At 37.0% G+C, this 25,293-nt stretch overlaps 1 protein-coding gene across 4 annotated transcripts in view; it reads left to right on the top strand.

Annotated features, from left to right (window-relative positions):
- The window catches only part of adgrl3.1 (adhesion G protein-coupled receptor L3.1), a 143,257-nt gene that overhangs the window by 16,296 nt on the left and 101,668 nt on the right, over positions 1-25,293 (top strand). For all 4 annotated transcript variants that reach the window (XM_048197667.1, XM_048197666.1, XM_048197665.1 and 1 more), the window contains exons 2-3: positions 19,231-19,378; positions 21,089-21,302. In XM_048197667.1, coding sequence (XP_048053624.1) covers positions 19,255-19,378; positions 21,089-21,302 — 338 coding nt within the window. In that variant the 5' untranslated portion in view covers positions 19,231-19,254. The remainder of the gene's footprint in view (positions 1-19,230; positions 19,379-21,088; positions 21,303-25,293) is intronic.

Genomic DNA, 25,293 nt, shown 5'->3' with positions numbered 1-25,293 from the left:
TACATAATTAAATTATATAATGTATTATAATACACCGATCAGGCATAACATTATGACCACTGACAGGTGAATAACACTGATTATCTCTTCATCACGGCACCTGTTAGTGGGTGGGATATATTAGGCAGCAAGTAAACATTTTGTACTCAAAGCTGATGTGTTAGAAGCAGGAAAAATGGGCAAGCGTCAAGATTTGAGCGAGTTTGACAAGGGCCAAATTGTGATGGCTAGACGACTGGGTCAGAGCATCTCCAAAACTGCAGCTCTTGTGGTGTGTTCCCGGTCTGCAGTGGTCAGTATCTATCAAAAGTGGTCCAAGGAAGGAACAGTGGTGAACCGGTGACAGGGTCATGGGTGACCAAGGCTCATTGATGCATGTGGGGAGCGAAGGCTGGGCTGTGTGGTCCGATCCAACAGAAGAGCCTCTGTAACTCAAATTGCTTAAGAAGTTAATGCTGGTTCTGATAGAAAAGTATCAGAATATACAGTGCATCGCAGTTTGTTGCGTATGGGGCTACATAGCCGCAGACCAGTCAGGGTGCCCATGCTGACCCCTGTCCACCGCTGAAAGCGGCAACAGTGGGCACGGGAGCATCAGAACCTGACCACGGAGCAATGGAAGAAGGTGGCTTGGTCTGATGAATCATGTTTTCTTTTACATCACGTGGATGGCTGGGTGCGTGTGTTCGTCGCTTACCTGGGGAACACATGGCACCAAGATGCACTATGGGAAGAAGGCAAGCTGGCAGAGGCAGTGTGATGCTTTGGGCAATGTTCTGCTGGGAAACCTTGGGTCCTGCCATCCATGTGGATGCTACTTTGACACGTACCACCTACCTAAGCGTTGTTGCAGACCATATACACCCTGTCATGGAAACCTTTCATTGTTTATTCCCTGGTGGCTGTGGCCTCTTTCAGCAGGATAATGCGCCCTGGCACAAAGCAAAAATGGTTTCAGGAATGGTTTGAGGAGCACAACAACATGTTTGAGGTGTTGACTTGGCCTCCAAATTCCCCAGATCTTAATCCAATCGAGCATCTGTGGGATGTGCTGAACAAACAAGTCAGATCCATGACAATTTTAATTATAAATTGTGATGTCAAAAAAAAAAATACATGGATGAATGGTTTTTGCTCATAAACAAGTTGTCCTACCCTAAAGTCAAGCCGTTGGTTGTACCAATAATTGATATGTTGGACCGCTCAAACAAAGCAGTGTTTTGAAAATGTCTCATAGCCGCAGTGTTTACACTCTTTGGGGAAACCAACCTACGAGCGATTTACTTCTAGTTGTCACTGCACATTAAACTTACATAGGAGAGAGTTTTCTAACAGCAAAACAATGCAAACTTCTCAGATAATAAAAGATTTGAATGGAAACAAGATACAAATATTTGATTTGACAGAAATTTAATTTAATTTAATACCTAGGTGTTAAAAGATTTAAATAGAAACAGGATAAAAAATATTTGATTTATGGGATAATTGTGTAATGCACTTTTTTTTTTTGCTATGTAACCTAAAAAGTGCTATAAATTAACTGGTTTTATTCAGGTCCAAAATATGTCTGAATAATGTTGACTAAATTTAGTTTACACCTAATGATAGTTTGATCAGCTAGGAATGAGTGAATAGCTGCATGTAACCATTTTTACAATGTATGGTACATGGTACTGATGCGTGTATCATTTGACATTTGAATGATATAACTTTTTGTTTGCCATGCTGTCAAACCAGTGGAAACTGAGTAAATGTGTGTTTCAGAATAAGAAAATGACATTCGAAAGGCAGGATGCATCTTTCACTATTAAAAGAGTGGCAGGTGTTTCCAGCTTCTCCGTACACTCACGTACACACTCACACGGCTGTCAGGACCTCTGTCTTCACAGGCCACTGAGCTAAATGCTAAAGTAGTCCTATTGTGTTCCATTAGTCGTCTCTGCCAGGGGTGCAGAAGCCTTTGTGCCCAAAACAATACACACACACATACACCGCCAAAACAATGAAGCCGAGCGAATGCCATTCCTTTGAGACACAAAAAGTGGAGACAGACTTTAGAGTGTGTGTGAGAGCACAAATGTGTTTTCTCATGACTGCTTCGACCGTGTTTAATTGTATAATCGTTTTAAATGTCCACTTGTGCGCATCATACTTGGGTAATTCTCTTCCTTTTCTCCATCTTTTCTCCAACTCTTGATAAGCGAAGCCCCGCAGAATAGGACTTGTGCTCTCCAAGACAAACATCCATTCTGACACGGAGTACATAAAGTCAAGTTCACACTTAAACAGACAAACGTACACACACACACCCTGCTGAGGGACTATGAGAGTATTTGCTGTTAGTAGCAGGGCTCTTGGGTAGAGCTGCATTTGGACTTGTTTAATTCCAGGAGGGAGCAACACACTATTAACAATAACTGCTCACCAACAGAAAAACAACCTGATTAGAGACGAACAGAGAATATAAAACATATAGAGCACATTCGATAACAAAAGCTGTAGCTCTAGCTCCGTAATGCCTTTTGTAAGCACCATATGCTATTTTATACTCTGCTATGTGTTCCATATGTTCAACCACACCCTGCTATACATAGCAGATTTTCTTGCAGATTTTGACTCATATTCAAAGTATGTCTTTGTTAAGTGCTAGGCTGGTGATTGTGTGTGTGTGTGTGTGTGTGTGCGGGATGCATAATTTAGCGCAGCATCGGGCTCTGTCTGCACACTCAAACAGCGGCAGCATTGAATATTTCATCACACGGATGCTGCTTTTGCTCTAACGGTCTTTGAGCCGTATATGTGTGAGGGTGAGTGGCACACAGATGCTGCCCAGCTTTTGACACTGTACAGTCCCACTTGCAGGAAGAGCAAAGCAGTGTTATATTTACACTCCTAAAAGGATGTTTTCCTTATTTTTCTTTCTCTCTCAACCTCTCTACTGCCTCTTTTTACAGCAGTTTTACTTGTATTGTCTTTGGCTGGGTCCGAAAACTGAGAATGAAAAAATAAAACAAAAAACATACATATATTTATAAATTCATCTATTTTTAAAATGCATGTTATTGATGTTATTTTAGGCCGTGTCCCTGCATGATTGCATTCATCTGCCTACATCGTTGAGTGTGTGAAGCCCATATCTCAAAATCCAATCAACAAACAATGGATAGAATCTCTGCCTAACATTTGTTCTTTTTCGAATCTCTGTTACACTCGCATGTATGTCACAATATGGAAGAAAAGACCTGCCTTTACTTCCGTTTCATTACGACTTTAAGCCCAAAGTATACTTTGCTTTTTATGTGTAAGCTAGGTTATGTGTATGGTGTACACAGTATGTGTGACATAAATTTCAGCATATTGCTTGATTTTTTTTTTTTTTTTTTTGGGGGGCACTAATTAGTTTGTCCACACTTTGGACTTGTTTTATAGTCAGAAAAGAAGTGGAAAAGATGGAACAAAGTGGGTTAAAAGGATAGTTCACCCAAAAATGAAAATTACCCCATGCATTAACTCAGTGTTTTCCAACCTGACTAGGGGTCGATAAAGATTTACGAGGGGTGCCAAGCTCACTGTAGTTTGAGGGTTAGTGAGGAAACGGTTACCAGTTTGACAATAAACCATAATGCAATTTCTGACGGTTTGTATTACAGTTTAATATTTTAATCATCATTAAATAAAAAAAAAAAACTCACGGTACACTGTAAACCCGAATAATGTACTAAAAACTACCAAGTTTTGAGTTTGTAGTACTCATGTCTGTTAATTGCTCCTAACTTGAAGTACTGAGTTAGCTAACTCATACACTTTGATTGCAATTAACATAAAATATTTAGTTAATTAACTTTTTTATTTTGAGTTCTTGCAAATTAAATGAGTTATTTACTTCACTGTAAACCCTAATAAGAAAATTCAGAAAATGCCAACGTGCTAATTGTCTAATATGTTAACAATAGCATAGTATAGACCTTTCTGAATGAGTACAGCAACTTAAAACATGTAACTTACCTGCTCTCAAACCATGATGGTAACTCTCCAAAAACCCACATTAAGAGAAACTCTTCTAAATTAGCATAACAAAACACTAATCACTACTAAATCTCCCTCACCATTAATCTTGCACAAAAAACATTATATAACACTTAATTTTAACATTTACTCTCCCTTTCGAGTGCCATGGGCAAAGCATGATGGAAAATAGAAATACCAGCCCAGTTTCAGTTAAACTTTCGTTCGTCTAAATTAAAAGAAATGAGTTCATACAACTCAAAACAATGAAACAGTTCAGTTTACTTGAAACATGTCAGTGCTGTGAGCTCAAAAGAAAAAAATAGTTCTAAATACTCATAACAGTTAATCTAACTGAACTAATTTGTTCAGTTTAAGTTTTTCCTATTCAAACCAATTATCTTGCAACCAAACCAAAGTATTTTGAGCATTAGGGTTTACAGTGTAAATACTGTTTAGTATTAAGCAAAGTAAGCACTTACTCAGATACAGCATGCAGTGTAGGTTTCGTTTGAAAAAAAAATGGTGTAAAGAAGTGAGAGGTTTTACAACCGAGTTCTAAGGGAAATTATATGAATTAAAGTATGAATGAATTCTATGGATGTATCTCTGAAGGGAACTGACTGCCTTGAGAAAAGTTTTGATGGCATTTTCTTTTCATCGTCCAATAGGGCTGTGCAACAAGCTCAAGCTTCTCTTCTCTTATATCGAAATCCTCCGACATTTCTCTTTAAAATTTCTTGTTTTAGACTTATAATTCATGACCGGTGTTTTGTTTTTGGTTTATCCTCTGTTCTTCTGCATTCATCATTGCATCATGCGTTGGGGTAGGGTTACTCTTCTGCCACAAATCGATGCGTACAGCTGTCTGCCGGAAGCTAGTTTTTATAGTTAATAAAGTTTTAAATATGGATATTTTTTTTTTTTAAAAACCCATCATATACACCTAGGATGGCTTGAGGGTGAGTAAATCATGGGATAATTTTCATTTTTGGATGAACTAACCCTTTAAGAGATACCCGCAGCTCTAATTTAAAGACATTGGGTTACTAATGATTGCATGGATTATTCGTATTTATACACAGAGGAGAAAAATTCTGCCTAATTCTCAACACATGCATACACACACACAAGTTTGTTCTTAACCTTGTTTTAAGGTTAATGAATTTGGAGTATTCTAAAAGAGTGATCATGTGCCCAAGGTTAGTCATTTGCATAAACACACCCAAACCATCTCCATATAAGGCAATGAAGGTGTTTGAAAGCACCTCTTAGGGTTGCAGACCGACTTAAAAGTCATTCAGACTTCATGTCTAATAATCTACAAAAAAATTCAAGTAAGCTTTAGTGATAACCAAACAAATGTTTAGAAATGATGCTCATTTCTAGATATAATTAGAAATGTAAGTTGAAAAATGACATTTATAGTAGGGATCATGTTTACCTGTTGTAGCTTATCCTCCAGGGCCGCTGCTTATTTTGCTAATCGAGAATTCAGTGAATTATTTTGACAATTAATCAAGTAATTGGATAAAATTTTGAATAACAGCCTTTAAAATGACTTAAAAACATATATAATAACAATGAGGCAATAATAATTGGTTCAAAGAATGTATCAAAAGCAAGTAATTTTATGGTTTTATTGAACAACACTGTTAAAATACATAATGTATATATACATAATATAAAAAATCAATTCATACATATATTACAAATTATAACAAGTGTCTGCAGAGGTCACCAATGGCCTGGTGATTGTTGTTACACTTTACAGCATGATTAAATCCTTGTTTAATATTGGCCAAACAACATTAAATTCAATAAAATTGTTGTAAATTGAAATTAAATTCAGACAGATGCATTGGTGGTGGTCAAATTAATCTTGGCCATCAATTTAGCCAAAAATATAAAGTTTCACTTGTTTGTGAACATACCTGAAAGTGATGCAAGGGATTGATGCCTTACACAAACTGCGTACTCTGCGTATATTAAGTGGCAGTACTGTTATCCACATTGTGTGCCATCAGCACTAATTCAATGTCTGTTTCAGTCACTAATTTTGGCACTCCAAAACCATTTCGGCTCAAAAATAGCCGTTTTGGCTGAAAATGTTCGGTAGCTGAAATTTCGGTGCATCCCTAATATATCCATTTTATTTACTCCTTTCTTACACTCCTTCAAACACCATTTTTATTATTCACAGATTTCTAAAACCAACCACCAAACCTCACACACGATGTTTCATTCACGTTTCATTAACAAAGTTTGGGACGAGCATGTTCAGATAATTTACCCAATCAGCGTGAGGTGATAATCTACCCAATCAGTTTTCCAGCATCACTCCTCCACCCCAACTCCTGACTCTCCATTATTCCTATCCCAGCCAGGGATGGGGGAGTACTCTGAGGTTGAGCCAAACTCCGAGCTTGGAGCTCTCTCCTCAGACAGCATGCCAAATACTCATATTCCATACTGATTTTACGAAAGTGCGAACTTGTGAAAGTATTGTGGGATATCATGAGCAGTGATGTATACACTCTGCTGGATCCGAAATTGGTCACTTGTTCACATTGTGAATGCCACATAATGCCACAAGTTTAATGTTTGTACATAATGATTAAAAACATTTATTTATTATTATTTTATACACTCATGATGGGTCTGAAATTGCTCATCCATGTTGTGCAGTGTTTCTGCACTCATTGAAGACATACATAATAGCTGCACAGTGTCCTCATCCATCGCTAAATCAGTATTACAGGTGCCCTAGAACTTTTTAAAAAAAAGATGTAATATAAGTCTACGGTGTCCCCTGAATGTGTCTGTGAAGATTAAGCTCAAAATACCCCATATATTTTTTTTAATTCATTTTTTTAACTGCCTATTTTGGGGCATCATTATAAATGAGCCGATTCAGCTACTGGCCCTTTAATTCTCATGCTCCATGCCCACGGAGCTCGCACTTGCCTTGAACAGTGCATAAACAAAGTTTACACAGCTAATATAACCCTCAAATGGATCTTTACAAAGTGTTCGTCATGCATGCGGCATGCATGCGTCGGATTATGTGAGTATTGTATACTGTTATATTGTTTACATTTGATTTTGAATGAATTTGAGGCTGTACTCCATGGCTAACGGCTAACACTACACTGTTGGAGAGATTAACCACATTTAACAGTACATTAGCAACATGCTACCGAAACATTTAGAAAGACAATTTACAAATATCACTAAAAATATCATGATATCATGGATCATGTCAGTTATTATTGCTCAATCTGCCATTTTTCACTATTGTTCTTGCTTGCTTACCTAGTCTGTTGATTCAGCTGTGCAGATCCAGATGTTACTGGCTGCCCTTGTCTAATGCCTTTCATAATGTTGGGAACATGGGCAGGCATATGCAAATATTGAGGGCGTACACCCCGACTGTTACGTGACAGTCGGTGTTATGTTGAGATTCGCCTGTTCTTCGGAGGTCTTTTAAACAAATGAGATTTATATAAGAAGGAGGAAACAATGGAGTTTGAGACTCACTGTATGTCATTTCCATGTACTGATCTCTTGTTATTTGACTATGCCAAAATAAATTCAATTTTTCATTCGAGGGCACCTTTAAAGACATCACTAACATTAATTGATTAGACATGAATTCATGACTTAAAGGTAAATTATTGGCTGTACTCACTGCGTTAAATAAATTGTTGCCTTCTTACCATCGCATACTGCCTGCAAATACAGCATTTTTCAGATTTTAGACCCAGCTTTTCTCTCTCTCTCTCATACAGTGTGAATTCAGGCCCGGCATAAAATATTAGTGAACTTGAGAGGAAAACACGTAAATATTTCACCACTTCACCCAAATCCACAATGGTGAATATTCATCTTGAATAATTAATGAAATGGCCTTAATTATCAGCTCCATCATGCTGAATCAGGCTGAGCACTTTTAGTATTGCATAATTAGATAACTAGATCACATGTCGGCAGAAAATGTACAGGGTTCTGACCTGATATCATCATTTAGATAATTTCAGGTCAATCAGTACAATTATGGTACATGGACAAGTAGTACTGAATGATTAATATATTGTAAAAGCACTGTGTTCTACTCTAAGCATAATTTTTTTGTGTTAAAAAATCATAATTATCTTAAGAGTGAACAGTAGATAAATACAGTAGATAAATTCTGAATTTGTGAATAACATCTGCTGAATGTAGTTTTAACATCAGGGAACGTGGCAGATAACAAAATGGTTTAAAATGTCATCTTCCAGATGACAACACACACATTGGGCCTATTCATAGAGCACGATTAGAGCACATTTATCTGTAAATTGTTTGTGTATTCATGAATGATTTAGACCAAATTCACTTTGCTCATGTTGAATTAGGCCCATTGAATGTCTGATATACCTGAACTATCACAGATCTCTTTCTGAATGAGGCTTTTATTATGGCGAAAAGCAGTCTATACTACCTTAACCTTTGGCCATGTTTGCAAAGTTAGACCCCAAACCATAGCTTTAATCTACATTAGCCTTGAAATACCGACTGAAGCCTTTCAAAACCTAAAGCTATGCTGTTCCTTTAGTTTATCCGCAATGCTACTGTATAAGCCCCTGCGTCTCTGAACACTGGAGACATTCAATTCTAGCCATGTTAGCCATTGGCTGAAGTAGTGTTTAGCCTGTAGCTGACTCTGGATGAATGTAGAGTGACAGGACCGTGCCAGTGCCCCACTGAAGTGCCCAGCAGACAGCAAATCAGGACAAAGCATTTCAACACTGAGTACGTAAAGTAGAGGGTTTTGCTGTTTGATAGAAAAGAAGGGACACATCTATAGCTTCATCCAGGATTTTTTTTTTTTTTTTTTTTTTGACCGGAAATTTGTGGACATTTTCAGTGTTTTGTTGGCTGAGTGATGAATCATCATTCATCAAATGTATTGTGTTTAATAACATTCAGTGTGGAAATTACATTTTAAATATTTTAAATGACATTTTAAAAATGACACTGTGGTGGAAATTGTTTAATTTCATAACCACATGACATTTTAACATTTTAAAAATTACACTGTGTTGGAAATTGTTTAATTTCATAACCATTTTATGTGTCTGAAATACACATTAAAAATAGCTTTTGCGTAATTTGATGAAATGACAGATTGATGAGAAATGACACACAACAACAATATTCTTTTCAGAAGTGATGTAATTGTTTTCTTCACAAATCCCACTTGCGCACAATAAATATTGAAACAGTTTATGAATATTACCCTTTGTTTACGTGATCATAGTGCACTTTTAATAATTTAATTACTTTTTTATTTTCATATTGTAATGCAAGTTTGGGTCTGGAACAAGGGTCAAACAATTTGATTTTGACATAAATGGCATTTGAAAAGCAAAAATAAATAAATTATTAAGGCATTTTTATGTGACCTTCACAAAAAGTAAAATATAAAACTCTTAGTTTTAATAAAAATGAATCTCTGCAACAGAAAAGCACTTACAATTGGAAAAAACACCCATACATAATGTCAGAAAAATGTCTACTGAACGTCATTCTAACAGGGAATGTTTTAGAGTGAGCAAATGCTCTAAAAATGACATTGTCCAATTAAACGTATACTTACAATCACATTTGCAATCAGGAATGTATGGACTTCCATCCTAAAGCCTCATTTTCATTCACATTCAAAGTAAATAAAGTGTCTCATCTCACTAAATTGGCATAAAACTGCATGTCATGTTACAGTGGTTTAATTAAAGTTTTTAAAGACAAAAATAAAACAAGTTTGTTATATTCCTTCTCTATTGTAAAATGTGGATTTTGCGTTTGTATAGTCTGTGCATTATGCATATAGTCATACAGGACTGTATATATGCTTGTATTTTTATGCACAAACTTTTATCAGTGCACAGTCTTTTATCAGTGATTCGGTTTGTTATTTTATATGTTGGTGCATATGTGTGTATCAGAAACTTTAAGAATCTGTGGGTACATGAATGTAGCTTTTTGTGTGTGTGTGTGTGTGTGTGTGTGTGTAAGAGACAGAGTGAGAGAGTGCTTTAGAAGTAGATTGTGGGACATAATAAAAGATAAATCAGAGAGACTCAGTCGTATTGGCAGTATGAAGACTGAGCCAGAGACAGACACAGAATCTATTATGAGCAAAGGCTAGAGGAACTCAACCCAGCGCTCTCAGTGTATGCGTGTGTGTGTGTGTGTGTGTGTGTGTGTGTGTGTGCCTTCGAGATTAATAGTGATTTCAGCATGCTGAATTCTGAATTATTGAAACATGGGGAAAATGAATAAAGATTTATGACTCTTTGAGGCTCAGAAGGAGTTTCATAAACATGCCCTCTATCAGAGCAAAAAGTCACCCGCACCATCATTATAAATCAAAAACTCCCTTTAAAGTTTTTCTGCTCTTTAGTGAGAGTGAGAGAGCATAGGCGGAGTTTGGGGCGGGGCTAGCTGAAATCTGATTGGCCCATTCAGTGCCCCTGTGCTGACATATTATTTGAAACAGAATGCCAAACCAGAGAACCTCTGGCCGAAACTACACTATCCAGCTGAATGATCTTGACCATGCAGGCCAATTTGAACTATCCCGTGAACTACAAATTCTGTGAACTCGTAGCTGGTGTGAACCGCACAACCCCTTCAAAATTCTCCTTAGAATTCTCAAAGTCAAACACCCCAAACAGCAAGGTGTTTAGTTGAGTCTGTTAAACTTCAGAAGTTGCTCCTTTAAACTATAAAGGGCAGTTGCTGAAGGGCATGCAGAAACATAGATTCAGTCTAAAACAACACAAAAAAGTGGACATGCAATGATATTAGAATTCTGATCAATTGTGATAAAAGTTAATAATGTTAATTAAATTATGATAAATGGCCCATATACTATTTTATCAAAATAAATAAAAGATAAAACACTAAAAACAATTGTTTAAAATTCGGCAAGTACATTTGGACAATATTATAATGTACAGTATGAAAGTCATTTCGATATTTGCTGATTATTACATTTTAGAAGTCATTAAATAATTAGTGTAAAATTATTATTATATGGCACAGATATATTGTGCATACCAATAAAAAAGTCAGCTGATTCAATCTAGTTACATAAATGTATCATTTTTGTATGCTGGTGCATTAATTATGTTGGGTCTTAAAGGGTTAGTACACCCCAAAATGAAAATTTTACCATCATTTACTCGCCTCATGTCGTTGCAAACCCAGAAGAATTTCGTTCATCTTCGAAACACAATTGAAGACTCACAAGAACCAATCAAGTTTGTTCACAAGCGTCAAGCCATATTTGATGTGTTGAGACTAAATTAAATCTGTCTCTTTAAGATTTAGGATTAAACTGCTCAATTCATACAGTGGTGTTTTCAAAAGTACTGACCGCTATACCAAGTCGGTACTGAAATGTAAAAAATGTGATGCTTAAACGCTGTTGAGCGGATTCGTAAACACCTCTGATTGGCCATTGTGTTGATATGCTCATCAGATATGTCTGATTGGCTACAATGATCAACGCTTCAAAAACATGTTGTAAATAGACATAAAGGACGCTCTTCACTGAGCGCATACAGAGACACACATGGCAGATCAATCCGCTGGTAGACGCTTTCAAATTCAAACACTAACATGTGCTTTCAAACGCTCCTGTGCGTTGATCATTGTAGCCAATCAAAGACATATATGTTGAGCGTATGAACACAATGGCCAATCAGAGGTGTTCACGAATCCGCTCAACAGCGCTCAAAGTGTCATAGCATGTTGATGTGTGGACTTTCAATGGATGGACAAAAATGATGAGAGAATATTATCTATTTTTTTTTTTTTTTCATTTGTGTTCAAAGATGAACAAAAGTTTGCCATTCCTGGTGAAATGAGTATGTTTACTTACCAAATGTCTATCAACCATGCTGCATGGAAACTTATAAGTTATTTGTTCCCTCATTGTAAGGAGGGAAACAAAAAAGAGGTCAGTTGTTTTTTTTTTCCCTCTCTCCATGCCACCAAAAACACATTAGGAGGAATGTGAGGCATAAAAATAGGAGAGATGGGGAGAGATAGAGTGATTGAAATAGGAAGAGACACAGGGAGGAATGGGGAGAGCGAGATGGTGGGGGGTTACATGGTCGTGTCTTTCTAATTGTGTGTCATTACTGTGAGACTCCCTGATTTGAGGATTCAGGCAGACTCTCATTTAGAGAGAAAGAAAGAAAGCGAGAGAGGTTGCTGCTCTCATTACTGGACACACAGAGCTGCAGGGGTTGATGGGTGCTCGTAAGGTCATGCCATTCCAGACAGAAATTGCCAGAACGAGACTGAGCCATGCAAGCATCTCTGTGCCATAATTTATTGCCAAACTCAACCAAGTATGTACCACGTCCCGCAGCACAATCAAGTCAAAAATTGCCATATGGCATTATAGATTATCAGCGGGAGAGTGAGAGTGACAGCAAGCGTGTGCGTTGGGGGAGGGATTGGATATCAGCACGTACAGTAACGCAGTCTACCGCACTCTCAGAGTAAGTTAAGTTCATGACTGCAGGAAATGAACTTGGAAATTGGCTGACTTTACTTGTCAGTCTCTATCAAATATGGACTTCAGCCACACTTGAAACTGTCTGATCGGCATTGCATTAGACAACAACACATCACACCAAGTGGCATTCATTTTAAAGAGAGACAGCCCAAGCTTAAAACATGTTTGTTAGGTTTCAAAGAGGTTGTTCATATGAAAATGATATTCATGATCTTTTAGTTTCTCAAACTAAAATATACTGTAACATTCATGACTCTAAACTTCCTGCCCCTGTAGAAAAGTCCTTTTATTGAAACAAAGCTGGAAAAATGCCGGACATCGCAGATATGTATACATTAACTCATGGCCGCCGGCTTTTACACGCCAAATCCACCTATTCAGTGTTCAGGAACTTGACCAGCCCTGTCATAGTGAGGTAATGAAGTAGAATAGATACTATTGTTCTTAAGTATTAGAGTAAAATGAAGGAAAGTTGGTCAAACCTGACTGTGTATATTAGGGATGGGTCATGATGGTCTAATCATCAAAAAACCTATAGGTTATAGGTTACTAGTCAAGTAGTTCATGTAGACTTTTTTCTTGTTTTCTTGTTTTGGCTTTGATATTTTTAGTAGTAGTGCTTTAATTGTTTGCAACAGTGTGCTGAGCTTTATAGGAATGGCAATAATTATTTTAAAGTTAAATCAATAATTGATAAATGGCCAATATTACAATTTTGTAGTATTTAAAAAAAAAAAAAAGGATTAGATGACATTTAAATATAAAAATAGCTGTCATCATCTTGATCATGAAATCATTCTAATTTGCTGATTTGCTACTCAATAACCATTTTATTATTATTATTATTAAAATGAATGTTCATTTAAATGTCAAAACTGTTGTGCTGCTTAATAATTTTGTAGAAAATTTGATACATTTTTTCTGCAATAGAAAGTTCAAAAGCATAGCATTTATTTGAAATATAATTTTCTGTAACAAGGTAAAAACCTTTTCTGTCACTTTTGATTAATTTAATGCAGTCTTGCTGAATAAATAAAAAAAAGTATAAGTAATAAAAAAAAAAAAAGGTCCTACTGACACCAAACTTTTGAACGATATGTATATAACTAAATAATGACCCAAAATCTCTAATATTGTTCGATAACCATTATGATACTGATATCTTGGGCATACTTAGTGCTTTAACTGTGATAGTTTGCTGTGTGACAGTCTTTTAATTCATCTTTTAATTAATCTCATTTAAAGCACCGCTGCTACAGTAACAGATTCATATAGACGTCTTTGGCTGATATGTCCCCTTAAAGGATTAGTCCACTTTTAAATACACTTTTCCTGATAATTTACTCACCCCCCATGTCATCCAAGATGTTCATGTCTTTCTTTCGTCAGTCGAAAAGAAATGAAGGTTACTTCATTCTACTTACGGAACTAACGCGGCGCCAGTTTCGTTTTTTTTCGTAACTTGAATAGGGAAGGCGTAGAACATTCAGCGTAAGCGTTATGAAGAATGCGGAAGCGGAAAGTACATTCAAGGCGATATTTTGTTTATAAAGCATAAACGGTTGTATTGTTTTCGAAAATGACCGATCGTTTCGCTAGATAAGACCCTTGTTTCTCATCTGGGATCGTTTAAAAGCCCTTGAAGCTTCACTGAAACTGTAATTTTGACCTTCAATCTGTTGGTAGCCATTGAAATGCACTGTAAGGAGAATAATCCTGGAATGTTTTCCTCAAAAACCTTCATTTCTTTTCGACTGACGAAAGAAGACATGAACATCTTGGATGACATGGGGGTGAGTAAATTATCAGGAAAAGTGTATTTAAAAGTGGACTAATCCTTTAAGCATTGCGTTTTTAAGACGCCATGTCAAGTTAAATACTGTCCAAAATTGAAGAACACTGCATTTTGTCATATTCTATCCAGTTAGTCATTGTAAGTACTTATGTAAACACCTTCAAAAAAAGTTTGTTGTATTGTTGAATCTAAATTATAGGCCTACATTGTTTCCTTAAGATCGACTAGTCATTAGAGCTGCACGATTCTGGATAAATTGAGAATCACTTTTTTTTTTTTTTTTCAAATAGAGATCACAATTCTCCCCCAATTCTGAACAGACAACTAAACAAAATAACATGTAATTTACCAGAGGTTCTGACAAAATGTTAATATCTGTAGTCTATTGAATGAATGATTCAATGACTCACTTTACTTCATTCACTTCATACTTCACTTGTTTCATTACTGGATGAATGAGTGTTTTTGGACAAATCTCTTGAATGAATGATTCAATGACAAATAAATTTTTTACAGTTACTTGTCGCCACCTAGTGGCATATCAATGTAATTGATACAATCCTGAAATTCAAAAGGTGATTTGCTGTTATGATCAGTGTTAGACATCAGTGTTTATATCCAAACTATAAGCTTTTGTCCCAGTACTTCTGTGATCATTTGAATATTGTAAACACAGAAATAATGATAATGTGTGTGGTTGAAAAGACTGTTTGTGAAACTGTTTCATATCTGTACATGACAACTACTCTTTCTGGCTCAGCGGCAGCGCAAACACAGATATGAATGTGCTGGTATGATCTTGTCAAAGGTTTAATAGGCACAGGTGAATTGTTGTCATTTAGGAATGAGATCGGGTGGGTGATTGAATTGAGATTGTGATCTTTTAACAATTAAAGGATTAGTCCACTTTCAAATAAAAATTTCCTGATAATTTACTCACCCCCATGTCATCCAAGATGTTCATGTCTTTTTTTTGTCAGTCGAAAAGAAATTAAGGTTTTTGATGAAAACATCCAAGAATTATTCTCCTTAGGGTGGACTTCAATGACCTCCAAACGGTTGAAGGTCAAAATGACAGTTTCAGTGCAGCTTCAAAGGGCTTTGAACGATACCAGATGAGGATTAAGGGTCTTATCTAGTGAAATGATCGGTCATTTTCTAAAAAAATACAACTGTATATGCTTTATAAACACAAATTATCGCCTTGCACGTGCTTCCGCTTTCCGCATTCTTCAAAACGCTTACGCTGTATGTCCTACGCCTTCCCTATTCAACTTACAGAACGAACGCTGCGCCAGTTTTGTTTTTTTTCATAAGTAGAATAGGTATATATTTATAAAGCATATACAGTTGTATTTTTTTCGAAAATGACCAATCGTTTCGCTAGATAAGACCCTTATTCCTCATCTGGTATCATTTAAAGCCCTTTGAAGCTGCATTGAAACTGTAATTTTGACCTTCAACCGTCTGGAGTCCATTGAAGTCCACTATAAGGAGAATAATCCTGGAATGTTTTCATCAAAAACCTTAATTTCTTTTCGACTGAAGAAAGAAAGACATGAACATCTTGGATGAGTAAATTATCAGGAAAATTTTATTTAAAAGTGGACTAATCCTTTAATGGTGCAGCTCTGGTAGTCATCTAGTCATTCAGGCAACAAATCGACTAGTTGATTTTGAAAATATGTACTGTAGTTTTGCACATCTCTAGTGTCTATCACCTGCCGGCTGCTTAGTATATTCTTCTGAAGTTTCAAACTTTAGAAGTGAGTGGCTGATGTTTGTCATCTCTGAAAAATAACGACGTTGGATTATGTTCTATAATTTATATCTGATACTCTTGGCATGAATGCTGTGCACATTGATTGGTAAATTGACTTGCAGCCAACTACAGATTGCACACACATCATGAGTTCTTTAAGGAACTGAAAAGCTAATGAGTGAATAACGGCACCCCTGACAGTCACCATCAGATGCCCACTGGTTAATCAGTATTAAACATACTAGAGTGGCCACACATTGGTTATGCTGAAATAGCTAATTGGGTCATTAAGTGATTAAGATTAGCATATGGTCAAATGGATCATGCTAAACAATGAAATAATTAAGGAACTGAGTAGAAGCATGAGCATATTCTGCACTGTAAAATCAAAATTAATTACTTAAAAAGAATAGTTCACTCAAAAATGCAAATTCTCATCATATACCCTCTGTTTTCCTCTGTGGAACACAAAAGAGATATTTTTAATAGCATTTCAAATGCTTTTAACCGTACAGTGAAAGTCAACAGGGTCATTTTCATGTATGGAGAAAAAAGACTTTTTTCCAAAATATCATCTTTTGTGTTTCACAGAAGTCAGTACAGGTTTAGAACGACATGAGGTTGAATAACCATTACTAAATAAAAACAAAAAAAGCATGCAAATTGATTGTCTTAGAAAATCTAAGCAAGCATAATTATTTAACCCAAGTAAAGTAGATTAGGAATTGTATGTATTTTTCTTTTGTGGAAGTAAATATGCACACAGATAAACATGTGATTGACTGGCAGATTGACTGTTTACCATTCACAAGTTTCCTTGCAGCATAGTCATGATCTAATTCACACACTCATTTGACCAGGACTTTACTGGTAGCATGATTACATGGTCATTTGATCATACGCACACACTGGTACCGTGGGCATATGTCCATATGTCCCTGTTTATAATGTGGGACATCTGCTCAAAAGCCTCCTGTTCACTTTAGTTAAGCAGCCATCAATCACTCAGACAAAGAAAGAGAGAGTGTTTAAGCTATGTGTGTGTTTATGTGTATAAGGAGGAAGACAGAGTGTGTGACTGCGTGTTTCTAATGACTGAGTGGCATTGTTGAGGGTTTATGTAAGTTTAATGAGACAGTGGCTGTATAGTGCTTTATTTTTAATAAGGTAAAGATGTTCAGTGCAGGCAGGCCATATATAACTATTTGTGTGTGTGTGTGTGTGTGGGAGAGGAAAAGAGGACAGATGCATTAAGCTGTTGTAGGAGGCATTAGCCGAGCTCCACATGTGTCTTCTCAAGAGTATTGTCACAGGATTTTCATCCTATGCTGTCATGCCTCTGTTTTTACTGTTACACATTACACAATTCACAACTATGGGCACTTTTGTGTATGTGGACGTTTAGAAAATGAACTGCTTTAAAATAACTTATATAATAACAAAGCTTGCATTTGTTCATCCTAAATGCACATAATAATATGTTCACTTTCTGCAAATTTTGGCAAATTACCTGCTTGATTGGAAATTATGTATAATGAAAATTAATAATTTTATAATAATATACATAACAATATTACTATAAATAAGTGATATTAACTTATTTTTCACCTATCAAATATTGAAATGTTTAATTTATTTCACTCTCTGTTTAGATCATCATTATTTTAGATGTAATCATTTATATTTTATGGTTTAAGTTTGAAAGTCTAGGATAAAACTGGTACATTTGAAAAGTAGCTAAAAATAAATCATGAAATTTTAAAAGAAATTTTTAATGTGACAGAAGGTTTAAATCTGTTTAATCAACTCTAGGTGCATAAAAGTGCCTGAAGTTATAGAAACACCCAAACACTCATTCGTTTTTTTGACGGGTGATTAACTGATTGTATTGTGAAACACACACTACAGTCAATAATCTCTATTAAATATTATGGATTTGTTTTTCAATGTCATCGACTTCATTACACAGACATGATTCAGAGACCAGCAAGACTGTCAAAAGATATGACGGATAATTTCATCTGGGTTCAGCTGTATCAGTTTCTCTGCTTTTTGAGCTGTAAGACTTATTTGTTATTAATGAAAATATTATGCTAAACTAACCATATAAAATATTCCTTAAAGGGATAGTTCACTCAAAAAGGAAAATTCTGTCATCATTTACTCACCCTCAAGTTGTTTCAAACCTGTATACATTTATTCTGCTGTACACAAAGGAATATATTTGAAACAATGTTTGCAACCAAAAATACTATGGTAGTCAATGGGGAGCGAGATCTCCTTGGTTACAAACATTCTTCCAAAATCTCAGATCTCGCCCCCCATTGACTACCATAGCAGGAAAAAAAATACTATGGTCATTAACGGAGGGACGAGATCTGCTTGGTTACAAACGTTCTTCCAAATATCGTCCTTTGTGTTCAGCAGAACAAAGAAATGAATACAGGTTTGGAACAACTTGAGGGTGAGCAAATGATGACAGAATTTTCATTTTTGCGTGAACTATCCCTTTAATGAGTGAATATGTGTAACTTCTCATGGTTAAAGGCAACATGATAGCATTCACGGCTCATTTAACATTAGTCGCACAAAATATATTACATAAACCTGTCTCTGGCCAACAGTCCGCAATCTGTGTGAGGTAGAATTAGGTTCACACAAGACGTATTCTTACGTTTGTCTCTAGTATTTTTCATGCAGATGGACGTCTTTCAGGCCACGAGAGCCCACATGTGAAATTAAAAGTAGGTCATCCTTGACGTTACTCGAGATCTTTGCGTTCTGTTTTCTTCTGTTGCACTCTGTCTAGCTGTCTCTGAGCACAAGAACACATCCTGTGCTGAATGTTCTCAGTTGGTTTGGAAAGAAGAAAGTTATTACAGTTTGATAAAAGATTATAAAAACAAACATTTTTTAGAATAATGTGGAACGATGCGCAAGAACAACAACAATAACATTTATTAAGAAACTAAACCGGGTCCATTTTGATTTCTTGTTATTTTTGAATTGTAACACTGTGTACAACAAAAGTGACCTTTAGCTGTAACATTAACATTCTCTTTACTTTCTCTCTGTGCGTCCTTCCTACTTTAGGTGTGCGCATCAAAGAGGAACTCCATGGCTCTAAGGTGTGCGAGACGCAACTTCAGCGAGTCACTGCAGAGGTCATCAGGGTCATCGGTGGTCATGTGGTCCACACGCCTACTTTTCCTCTTCGCCCTCTTCACACCCGTCACGCTCGGTAGGACGCACACACACACACACACACACACACACACACACACACACACACACACACACACACACACACACACAAAAGCCAATTATTTCCTTGTTGTGTTGTTTTCGCGAGATGGATAAATGAGATGTCTTACTGCTTTTATTTGATTAGTTGGCCCCCCAACCTTGAAGTGCAAGACTGTCAGATGAAGACGAGCCAAATGAGAGCTGCTCTCAAATCTTCACTGAAAATTCCACAAAGTTTGTGCGTCTTATTAAAAGTTTTGGAAACTATTAATTGAGACATCTCTTCTCGCAGCAATAAATGATTCATGAGCAATCACTGAATTTCACAACCGCTGCACTATGATCAAAACATTCACACATACGCGAAAACACGCTCAAGCACATATGGAGGAGAGAAATTTGAAACGCACAAACAAAAACAACTCCAAAGCCTTTTAATAGATGGCTGCATTTCTTCAAACACCATGGTGAAATATGAAATGTAGCTGGATTATTTTCCCGTGAACGAGCCATTTTATGGCCCGATCCATAACTATAAAAATTGTGTGTGAACCTGTTAAAAGTGCGTGAGATGGAGTGCAGATGTAAGAGGATCTGACAGATCAATAATCAGAGATGCAGACGTCTAGACGCTCAATGTGTGCGCACCACATGCGAGCGCGACCCCGTGTGTGCGAGTCGGCCCCTCGAGGGGACCTTTGGCGTAACGTTTTGAGCTCAGAGGACACTGGGGAATTGGCCACTGGGGGAACGTTTTAAAAACATCAGGGCAATGTTCGGCTCCCACATCGACGTTCTCTGTATCTCTGTAACACACACGTTCATTCAGCTGCTCTCCTTTTTTCTCACTGTCATCGATTGCCTCTTTTCTCTGGCACTCACCTTCCACCAGTCTCAAGGGCGCTGAAGCACAAGTCCAGCTCGACAGCAGCCCTGCCTGCGCTCAATCCTATTTAAACCAATAACCTACATTATACCATAAGCCGTTTCAGTTCTATACATCAGCCCTGCCCACACACTTATGCACAGTAGTTTCTTCTGGCCTTTGCTTTCTCTTAGAAACAGAACGGTTACTATGTGTGCGTGTTTGTGTGTTGTTAAATCTCAACAGAAACGATTGCGATGGTGACGGCTTAATGCTGGATCCTGATTGGACGATGATTTGCCATCTCTGCTGTCAGTACATTATGCTAATCGGAGGCAGCAGCAGACTATGAAATTAACTCATGCACACAGTCAAGTGTCATTCACATCCTTTAGATTAATTTCATAAGAGCGAGTGTGTCTGTATCTGTGTCTGTGTACGCATTAGAATGCAGTTTACTGTGTTGGTGTTTGTCTATGGCTATACGTCATGCGGGGAAAAGAGTGTGTTGCTACGGTAACAGGAAAGGGTGGCGGTAAAGAATGTAATTTTTGATTTAAGTGTTTGTGTGTGAGTGTGTAATTTAAAGAAAGGTTATTACTGAGGACATGATAACTAGATAGATGTGACTTTTTGGAAGCGGATATGAGATCTTTCTATTGTATAATGAAAGAATTGTTTTGCTCATAATAACGGTATTTCTTTTTCTACATGCCGTCTCCCTCTAACACACTCAAAAACTGGATTATTTTATGTTTGAGAGAGAGCGTATATGAATGAAAAATGTGTGTAAATTTGTTTCATAGTTTGTTCAATGTAATATTTTCTTTCTCTTTGCAGTTTTAAGTCGCGCTCCAGTGCCGATGGCTGTTGTGCGTCGAGAGCTGTCGTGCGAGGGTTATCCTATCGAGCTGCGCTGCCCGGGCACCGATGTCATTATGATCGAGAGCGCCAATTACGGGCGCACAGATGACAAGATCTGTGACTCGGACCCTGCTCAAATGGAGAACACTCGCTGCTATCTGCCTGATGCCTACAAGATTATGGGCCTCAGGTACAGAGATACATTCACATGCTTTGTACTCGTTTGTTGTCTCACGGGTTGTATTAATTGTGTGTGTGTGTCAGTGTATGGCTACGTACACACTGCAGCTAAATGAGTCATTCCATGAAGGTGGACTATTTGTGCCCACAACATTTGGTAAAACACAAATATCTGCTGTTAAATAATTATATTTGAAAAAAAATGCATTTACATGTGCACGTAACCAGTTATGGAAATAAAAATGGTAATTTAATTTAATTAAAGTTATTTTTTTCTAGAAAAACATTAACACCAAAGTTTTCAAAGGAGACTATATAATTTGCTAATTTAAATTCAGCTGAAATAAAATAAAATAAAAGTATTTTAAATAAATTTTAACTTAAAGGGTTAGTTCACCCAAAAATGAAAATAATGTAATTTATTACTCACCCTCCTGTCTTTCTACACCCGTAAGGCCTTCATTCATCTTCAGAACACAAATTAAGATATTGTTGATGAAATCCGATGGCTCAGTGAGGCCTGCATTCACAGCAATGACACTTCCTCTCTCAAGGTCCATAAAGGTGCTAAAAACATATTAAAAACAGTTCATGTGAGTTCAGTGGTTCTACCTTAATATTATAAAGCGACGAGAATAACCCCAAAATAACGACTTTTCAACAATATAGTGATGGACCGATTTCAAAACATTGCTTTGGAGCTTTACGAATCGAATCAGTGACTCGGAGCGCCAAAGTCACATGATTTCAGCAGTTTAGCCGTTTGATAGGAGATCCGAGTCACTGATTCGATTCCTAAAGCTCCTACCTTTATGGATCTTGAGAGAGGAAGTGTCATTGCTGTGAATGCAGGCCTCACTGAGCCATCGGATTTAATCAAAATATGTTAATTTGTGTTCTGAAGATGAATGAAGGTCTTACGGGTGTAGAACGACATGAGGGTGAGTAATAAATTACATTATTGTCATTTTTGGGTGAACTAACCCTTTAAAAAACTTAAATGAAAATAATTGGAAATGCTGCCTTGGCAACTAAGTGAAATAAAATAAGTTTATGCTGAAATGGTAAAATTATTAAAACTAAAATGTAAATAAATATAAAGCAAAATAGAAATATTTATTTAAAGCAAAAACTAAATAAAATGCCGAAAAAAAACAAAAAACAAAAAAAAACAAATAAAAGCTAATTCAAAATATAATAGTAACATAAATAGTATATAAATAATGCTAAAATAACACTGGTCATAACTTGACTGAAACGCCAAGTCCAGGTATGGAATGACCGCCTGCACCAGCGTACAATACGCTAGGATGAAGAAAGTATTTTATGTAAGGGATAATGTACATCCAGCCAGTTGTTATCTCAGAATAAACCCCGACAGGGTGATCAGGACCCTGAGGCGAAGCGGACAGGTCTTGCATCAGCCTTAAGGGGTTTATTCTAAGAGAACAACTGGCTGGATGTACATTATCCCGCTTATTACACAGCTACTTGCCACATAAGTAAATAATTAGACATGAAATATTGATCTGAGTCAAAATATTTTATTAGCTCTTTAAACGCAAAGCTTCCGCAGAGAGAGAAGTTGCTAGAGTGGCAAGTTCAAGCTAGACGGACATTTAAGGGATACACGGTACAGTCACACCACTTATTAAACAGCATTTCACCATATAAATAATTATGGGGAAAAGAGAGATTGATCTGAAATTAAAGTGTTTTAAATAATCCAACAGTGTACAAAACAATAGTCGCAAAATGGCAGCAGCTGCGTTTGTATGAAACAAAATACTGGATGACATAATTAAATAACTGTACACAAAATATTGATTTGACTGAGTTTTAATATTTCATTAGCTCACCAAACGCAAAACTTCAATGAAGAAAAACATCCCTAGCAAGCGTATAGCGCTGCAGACTTTAGTTACCCAGATGAGGCTGTGTTTTCAGCGGTGGTTATCGGGGAATAACATACTGCCGGATGGTGTGATCGACCAATCAGAATCAAAGCATTCCACAGAGCCATGTAATTAGTAAAAATAAAGTATTGATTTAATTGAGCACAATTATGTGACTGATAGAATGCTTCAAAATGGCTGTGACTGGGAATGACTGAGTGAAAACCACGTTCTACAACTGAATTCATTGCCGAAACATTCAGGCAGTGATAGTCGCTGTTTCATTAAATCTGAATAGTATGTATAGACCCAAACTAAACAGCTTGTTGGTAATGCAGCGATGCCGCTATTAAGTTATCACGCTGTCAACTCTTGGAGTGAATCCTACATTCCAAATGCACATGGAATGATAATTTAGGGGATTTATTTCAGTATTTAAATGTGGTTGTCACTCCCAGAACTTTTCAGTGTGAATGTGGCCTGTGTTATGCTTCATCTGAGCACATTGTGGAGAGCTAAACTGTCAACACTTTGATTTGTGGGCATAATTAGCACATAAGAGTGCAATAAAAAACAGGAAAAAGACATTGTGCTTCAAAAGCAGGTGTTCAAAATGTAGAACAATGCCAGAATATATTTGTAAAGCGTTTTTTTAACGGCACAAGGAATTAATCAGATATACTCGTTTGAGATTGTCCACATTACATAACACCTCAAACATGAGCCCTCAACATATTAGCCACCCTGTTTGCATTTTTTTAATGTTGTTTGGCAGGACAAATGAATTCTTTGCCTCCAAACCGAGCTACAGAGAAAAACAGAACTCACACAGAACAAAACCCCATTAGCATCTGCGTCATCGCAAGAAACATTATCGTTTCAGTTCCGGCTAATGTCGAAAACGCAGCCTGCTATTCGTCTGACCTTGACTTTGACTTGGGACGACAACCTGGCACCCCATCGCACAAGAAGAAAGATGTTGGGAAATGGGCTACGCATGATAATAATCACAAACGGATGTGTCATGCTGTGTAACACCATGCCTTGCCTTCATAAAACATTTATAACAATGGTGGCTTCTACTGGATGGTTTTAATTTTGAACTGGACAGGTTTGATTATATAGTTTTTGTTCATTCAGAATCACTCCCTGTGTGTGTGTGTGTGCAATCAGTGGAAACGTGTAAGGCAGAGAGCACCATATCCTGCCCTGAGGTTGCCTGTTATACCACCTGCCAGCTGCCACACACACACGTACACACACACACACACACTGCCTCAGGGTAGACCAGACTGTAAGATCCAATTAGCAAGGCCATAGACCATGCCCAGAGTCAATGTGGAGGAAATTACCATTTATGAGTTCTCTTTCATACACACGCGCTCATATACCTGTAACACATGCTCACATTCTCTTGCGAGAGCCGTTTAGATGTTTAGATGCTGGCAGGCCGCTTTTATCAACACACAAGAGATACATTTTTCAGTTTATATAACTGAGCTGCTAATGTGCAAGGCACGCTTTAAAATGTAGCAGTGTATAATTCCCATAGAGGAATTAGGAAACGTTCCATGAAACAGAAGACAAGAGAAAGATTTCGCCTTTTTTCTCTCTCTGTCCTGCTCCGCTGCTTTTTATAGAAGCTGTGGCTGGAATCACACATCATTTATCATTCTCCACCTCATCTCCCGCTCTCCCTCTCTCTCTGTCACTCGCTCTCTCTCATTTTGTCTGACCTTTACATCTCACTCAGTTTGGGCTAATGTATTCACAGAGTGTGTGTGTATGTGTGTGCCATGGCGGGCTAATGCTCTAATCAATGAGGGGAGGTAATTGGAAGGTGATTGTTTGGGAGCCCCTTATCCAAGATCTATTGGCAGACATAATATATTACACAAAGAGATTTCAACTAGCAGGTCTGATGCAATTCAGAGCAGAGAGAATAGAACTGATTTCACACGCTGCATGCTAAACAGTTGTTCCAGAAATGAAAACGGCAACAGAGCCTGTGATTGGTCAGGATATTTGATTTTCTCTAATCATTACTCATGTTACATTGCATGTGGAAATGGTGTTGGTTTTGTTAATAAAATCAAATCTCATATG

This window comes from Megalobrama amblycephala, linkage group LG7 (assembly GCF_018812025.1).
Source record: "Megalobrama amblycephala isolate DHTTF-2021 linkage group LG7, ASM1881202v1, whole genome shotgun sequence".
NCBI lineage: Eukaryota > Metazoa > Chordata > Actinopteri > Cypriniformes > Xenocyprididae > Megalobrama > Megalobrama amblycephala.
The sequence above is the reverse complement of the archived record's forward strand: the minus strand, read 5'-3'. Positions and strand labels throughout refer to the sequence as shown.